Source organism: Nicotiana attenuata, unplaced genomic scaffold (assembly GCF_001879085.1).
Source record: "Nicotiana attenuata strain UT unplaced genomic scaffold, NIATTr2, whole genome shotgun sequence".
Lineage (NCBI taxonomy): Eukaryota > Viridiplantae > Streptophyta > Magnoliopsida > Solanales > Solanaceae > Nicotiana > Nicotiana attenuata.
Window position 1 is genome coordinate 246,821 of NW_017671596.1, and position 4,458 is coordinate 251,278.

The following is a 4,458-nucleotide window of genomic DNA, read 5'->3' on the forward strand; positions in this document are numbered from 1 at the left end:
GGGGGGGGGGGGGGGGTGATGAGAGTAGCATAAAAACATATTTTCTATTCTCTAACCAAAACACTAGAAAATATTTTTCCGAAAATGTTTTCCACTCATCAACCAAACAAGGGAAAATAAGTGATAAAACTACTCATTTTCCATGAAACAAATTTCTAGGAAAACATTTTCCTTCGTACCAAACACACCCTAAATAGTCCAATATTTAGAATTATCACATAATGTTAGCTCAAAAAAATATTTTCCCTGTTCAAAAGATGAAATAGAATAATCTTTTTTGTGTTTGTTTGGTGAGTGATGAAAAATGTTTTTCAAGAAAAATTTGATTGATGATTAGGAGTTAATTCTTGCAAATCAACTAGTGTTTTGATGAGATTTTGAATATTAAAGATCATTAATAATGTTTAAGTGTTGGTCGGAGTAGTGATATGAAATTAAGTATTGAGATAATTGTAGAGAATTTTTTTATTCTCATAAGTGAGAGAAGTTATCTCCTCTTTTGTTGAAAATAGTAGTATATTTTTTTAAACAGCTATGCGTTCTGACAACTAACCATTTTAAAAATGACTTATTTACCAAAATATATATATATATATATATATATATATATATATATATATATATCTGTCCCAAACATATAGGACCAGCTAAGTAAATTTGCCATTACTCCTTGTATAACCCTAGACCCAAATGGGTCTAGGTAGAGTTGGGGCCACAAAGGATAAGGTCAAAATCTCAATCACCTGCCAAGTAGGACACCCACTAGACCAAGTCCCTGCTCCCTAGTGAAATTGCCAACCCTCTTCCTCCCTTGGCTTTAATTTGAACCCTTCATTCCTACTTCCTATATAATGTCACAGCTCCTCATATTTACAAAAACATCGCCTATTAAAATTTCATATATCCTGCTTACAAAGAGAAAAGAGAATCAAGTACAAAGTACGTACGTACACCGAGAAATTATGGGAAATTGTATAAGAAAAGAATCATCCATGCAGTTTGGAGGCGAAGACTGGGGCTTACCAGAAACTAACGAAGATTTCTATTGTCATAAGAGCATGAAATTGGAGGATGATCATCTTCTAATGGGAGAAAATAAGGAAAGCATTCATACTTCAACGCCGGGATCAGCAAAAGAGATAAAGATAAAGATCACGAAGAAGCAATTATCGGAGTTGATGGGTAAGGCAGAGGTACAAGGCATATCCCTCCATCAATTGTTGACGCAGTTGATGAAGGTTAGTGAAAGTCTTGAGTTGTGCCATCGCTCATGGAGCCCTGCCTTACACAGTATACCTGAGGACAATTAAGTCCTTAGTAGTATATTTTCTTTCTTTTTCGTTCTTTTTTTTTTTTGGAGGTAGAAGGATTCTTTGATTTGTTTGTGCAGTGCACGTATATAGCAAGCACTTTTAGACTCTGTTTGGGCAATTTTAAAGCCTTACCTTGTACATGGAAAAATTGACACGTTTTAGATATTGTACTTTCATTCATTTTATTCTTGAGTTGTTGCGGTTGCGGGAAACAAATAAAAGGATAGTCGTTTTGACCAGAATTGGATAGCTTCGGTATACATACGAATTTAGATCGGAAGGTTTTGCCAAAGAATTTGATCAACACGACCCAATTATATATCTTAACATATTACTTATATTTACATTTCTTGAGCGAAGTTCGCCGGAAGAATAAAATTCCGTGAATACGTTCAGAGTTCATTTCCTAGGTAATTGTCAAGAAGTGCTGAAGTGGAATGTATTACTATATGGTTTTATGTGGTAATGTTTGAATCAGTACGAAGTTTTCTTAAGTTTAAGAAAGAATTGAAGATTTTTGAAACTTATGATTTAAAACAAGTCATAAATATTTGTCTGGTTAAAAAGCTTCTCATTAATGATAAAATGAGAAATTTAAGTTAAATTGTTTCCAGATTTAAAAAGTTATCATTATTTGTGGACGAACTAAAAAGGACATATTGCCACTTAAAGTAGAGCGGAGGGAGTACAACATCGGGAAAAAAAGGTCGGGGCTGCATTATATGCGACTAATCTGATACTCTTGATATGATATAAAATCTTAGTCGTTTTGACAAATTAAATTTATTTTAAATATATGAATTTTTAGAAGTCCAAGAACTATGTATTGTACTTTATTTCTTAGGTTACACTAACTAATTCAATTAGTGGAGTACTAATTAAGTAGTAATATATTTAAGAGAAGAATATAATAGTTTATAAACATGCTATGAATTTGATGAATTAATGTGAATGTTCGTTCATTTTTACATTCCATGTAATGAACTCATGTACTTGTTCAATATTTCATCAAAAGAGTTGTAACTTTCGAATGACTTTTACGCCATATAAAAAGGATTCTACCTATTGTATTAAAGATATACACTTGAATGAGAAATATCTATATTCTCTTCTCTCTATTTTTTGTTCTATTTTACTTTTATTTATAACAAAACAAATATTTTGCTATCTTTTTTTTTTAAACGAGTGCAAAATTTTTTTTACTATCAAGACTATTAAATATTTTCTTTAACGAGTGCAAAAATCTTAACCGACAGGCTTTTCGAGTTTTGAGTTTTGAACCAAAATAAAGATAGCCACTTGAGAACCTTTCGAGAGGAATGAGGAAATAAATATTCAATACAACACCTTTGAGTACCTAAACATTTTTCTCATGTCACAATTGGTCTGCTTTGTATAAGTACTATAATTCATTATAATTAATCCATGTAGGACGCAATAATAAGGATCCAAATTACGATTCCAACTAGACGCCCATTTTTAATTACGTTATTAGTCAGCGAGTCACATAAATCGCTAGCTTACGGATAGAGGGTCAAAGTTCAAACTATATAGTATAACAATATAGTATACTATATTGTTAGGAACTACGTTACCCCCTAATATGAGATTTTCACGCACAAATTTAAATAGACTCGGATACTAATGCAGGTACTGGATATCGAGTGGGACCAACAAAAAAAATACATCTGGTCAAGTTAATAATTTTACTATCATTAGAGGCTGCAAATTAAATAGTGAAATCAAACATTGACACTAGAGTTGTCATGAATCAAACTTCATGTATGTAGTGAATCCCTTGTGAACTCTAGGTATTGTTAGACATAGTTTGTATATGTGGGTTTCCCACATAGGTGGCTTTAAGGCCTTATTTGCTTGCATTTAATGGAGGTCTAAATTTTAATCATTCAGATTTCAGATATTAAGTGTGTTTGTTTTTAAAGTTTGAATCTTAATTATTCAGATCTTAATCATTAAGTGTGTGTATTTTTTTTTTACTTCGCAACCACTTAATGGGTCCGAATAGGTCTGTATGATTAAGATCGATAACAGAGACTTAATTTCATTAAGATACTATCACATATTCATTATTAATTGCCGCCACCGCCTACCATTATCAACTACCACCATGCCGCCGCCACCACCACCTCCACCACCATCACGCCGCCACCATCATCCTCAATCATAGCCGCCACCATTATCGGCCATCACCACCCACTATCCCCACCACTCCGACCACCATCATTCTTACCCACAATCAACACTCATCCACCTCAACTACCATAACTATTAACAACCACAGCCGGCACTGCCCATCATTATAACCTACCACCACCTTCCTCAGTCATAACTACTGCCACCACCCGCCATTATTAACTATCACCACCCACCAGCACCATCCTCAATCATAATCGCCACCACTAACAATCACTACTAGCTACTAGAACCACCATCATCAATCAAAACTACCACTAACTACCGCCTCTATTCGGCATTCACCCGTTAGCCATCACCACCAACAACTATCATATTTTTAAAAACTATATATTTTATTGATAGAATATTAGATTAGTTAGTATTTCATTTGAATTTTATGTTTATTAATTTTCAAATGAAGATAAAATTCAGATGTTAAAAATCAAACAGTCTTAATTATTTAGTATTCAGATCTTAATACACATCTTAATATATTCATATGTGTATTCAGATTTAGATGTCTTAATCTTAATACACATCTTGATATTCAGATGTCTTAATCTTAAAAAAAACAAATGAGGCCTAAGTCACTTTTGAGGCCTTAAAAGGCTAAGCCCACTAAGTCATATAGAATGAGTATTTGACAGTAAAAATAGCACGGTCTAGCCAGTTTTCGGACTGGTCATTCAAAAATAGCCAACGTTTACCAAGTCAATGAAAAATAGCCACTATTTTTCTGCAACAGAGACCGGTCCAGCATAATATACTGGAGTTCGGTGCATCTGTGTATGAACTTCCAGCATATTATGCTGGAACTCCAACACACGGAAAGTTTCAGCATAATATACTGGAGATTCGAGCACTTGTGTATGAACTTCCAGCATATTATACTGGACTGGTATACTTTGCTGGAACTCCAGTATATTATGCTGGAGTTCTAGTGTACTTA

The 4,458-nt window shown here is 33.6% G+C and overlaps 1 protein-coding gene across 1 annotated transcript; it reads left to right on the top strand.

The window, feature by feature from the left end:
* Positions 1 to 962: 962 nt before the first annotated feature.
* On the top strand, positions 963 to 1,310 carry LOC109209197. Its single transcript, XM_019372413.1, has one exon. It carries the CDS (start codon positions 963 to 965, stop codon positions 1,308 to 1,310), a length of 348 nt encoding a protein of 115 aa, XP_019227958.1.
* Positions 1,311 to 4,458: the final 3,148 nt, after the last annotated feature.

What these genes read in the sequence shown, in the direction of transcription:
- LOC109209197 (XM_019372413.1), top strand. Translation starts at nt 963, where the DNA reads ATGGGAAATTGTATAAGAAAAGAATCATCCATGCAGTTTGGAGGCGAA.